Here is a 2,117-nt window from a genome sequence, read left to right on the forward strand (position 1 = left end):
ATTGTAGTCATAGCCGATGTTTGAATTTTAAATTCACCGTTTTGAATATTATAATTATCTTTTATTTCGTTATTTCGTTATTTCATTATTCCGTGTTTAGTTATTTATGAAAAAACAACAATCACATTTATATAATCCATTCAAACCGTTGAATTTTTAATGATACGATATTATATCTCGCGTTTAAAATTGCATTTCAAATAAATTAATTTTAGAAATTCTTTAGAGAAATAGAAAAAAATGTTACTTCTACGTTATATATATGTCGCATCCATATCGCGTTATTGTACGTTTCGCGAAATGGACAACATTTGCATCCATTTCGCGAAATGAAACCGCGATTTCTCCACTTCACGTAATTACACAATATGGATAATATTTCGTGAAATGGATACCTAAACTATCGTCAACGGAACTTGTTCCTTCATTTGGATGTCCATATAGCAAAACTTAAAAAAAATTTTATTTTTATATATTATATATTTTATTCCTAAAAGTTTAATTAAATTATTAATTTTAAGTAAATGTTTTACAAATATTATAATATTATAATACTTTAATACAAACTATTATTTATTTAGACATGTTTGTGAGTTATGACAACAAGAATTACATTTTAAATTACCTTTAAAACAAGCACATTTTTTAGTTTAACATTTGCCTTTACAATAACAACTAAAAAAACCTTGACCTCCAGTTAAAGAAGAGACAATTTCTCTTAATGACATTTCTTTTGTCTTATTCACTTGCTCGATGTCAATGAAGTTTGATGTGGCTGATTGTATATTTCCAGAACCATACCAACCTTTTAGTACACCATGTTCAGTTCCTATACGGTTAAGGTCATTTTTCTGATCGATCACTACGGAAATAATGTTAGCTGGGTCTGTAGAACCTCTATCTACTTTCGGAACCGGGATTACAATACAGTCTCCAACTTTAAATGTTGGTATTTTGATCTTACTATCCTATAGCATAATGAAATAATGAATTATTTTAAGTAAATATAAAAACCAAAATGATTTTACTTGTAACATTTTTTCGGCTTGCTTTTCTATTTCTATAGCTCCTAAATGACGTGCTTCCTTAATTTTCATATTCTTCTCACATAAATTACATAAAATTGCTTCGGCGGAGTCCGTTTCCATATGACATTCTGTTCCGCAAACATTACATTGAACAGTTAATTTTTCGATCTCACTTTGAATATCTTCTTTGTAGATTTCTTCTAAGTCTTCTTCCGTTACCAATATTTGTAAAATTTCTATTAGTAAACTGGATGTTGCTAATCCAACTTTTGGATCATTCCCAAATAAAGCCTTATACGATGACCTACCAATCACACGATGATGAGAACTATTTTTTTGAAATTGAACAAATTGTAGTCCAATTGACCATTTCTTTGTTTTATTACCTTTCATCCAAGCTCTTAACATATTTTCTATGTCCTGGTTGCTTCTCTCAATACTTCCCTAGCTCTGCGGGTGTCTAGGTCGACCGTGAACAATAACGCAATCTGGCCAAAGTTCTTTCAATTCAATTATAATAGAATTAACAAATTCCCTACCGTTATCGCTCTGCAGTATTTTTGGTGCGCCAAACGTAAGAAAACCGATCAGAAAAATGACCTTAACCGTATAGGAACTGAACATGGTGTACTAAAAGGTTGGTATGGTTCTGGAAATATACAATCAGCCACATCAAACTTCATTGACATCGAGCAAGTGAATAAGACAAAAGAAATGTCATTAAGAGAAATTGTCTCTTCTTTAACTGGAGGTCAAGGTTTTTTTAGTTGTTATTGTAAAGGCAAATGTTAAACTAAAAAATGTGCTTGTTTTAAAGGTAATTTAAAATGTAATTCTTGTTGTCATAACTCACAAACATGTCTAAATAAATAATAGTTTGTATTAAAGTATTATAATATTATAATATTTGTAAAACATTTACTTAAAATTAATAATTTAATTAAACTTTTAGGAATAAAATATATAATATATAAAAATAAAATTTTTTTTAAGTTTTGCTATATGGACATCCAAATGAAGGAACAAGTTCCGTTGACGATAGTTTAGGTATCCATTTCACGAAATATTATCCATATTGTGTAATTACGT

At 29.0% G+C, this 2,117-nt stretch overlaps 1 protein-coding gene across 1 annotated transcript; it reads right to left on the bottom strand.

Moving 5' to 3' along the window:
* Positions 1 to 650: 650 nt before the first annotated feature.
* LOC112591370 lies at positions 651 to 1,436 on the bottom strand. Its single transcript, XM_025335177.1, has 2 exons — positions 1,029 to 1,436; positions 651 to 968 (listed from the first exon to the last, which is right to left on the bottom strand). Exons 1-2 carry the CDS (start codon positions 1,434 to 1,436, stop codon positions 651 to 653), a joined length of 726 nt encoding a protein of 241 aa, XP_025190962.1.
* Between the last annotated feature and the right edge of the window lie 681 nt (positions 1,437 to 2,117).

This window comes from Melanaphis sacchari, unplaced genomic scaffold (assembly GCF_002803265.2).
Source record: "Melanaphis sacchari strain LSU unplaced genomic scaffold, SCAv2.0 Contig132_pilon_pilon, whole genome shotgun sequence".
Lineage (NCBI taxonomy): Eukaryota > Metazoa > Arthropoda > Insecta > Hemiptera > Aphididae > Melanaphis > Melanaphis sacchari.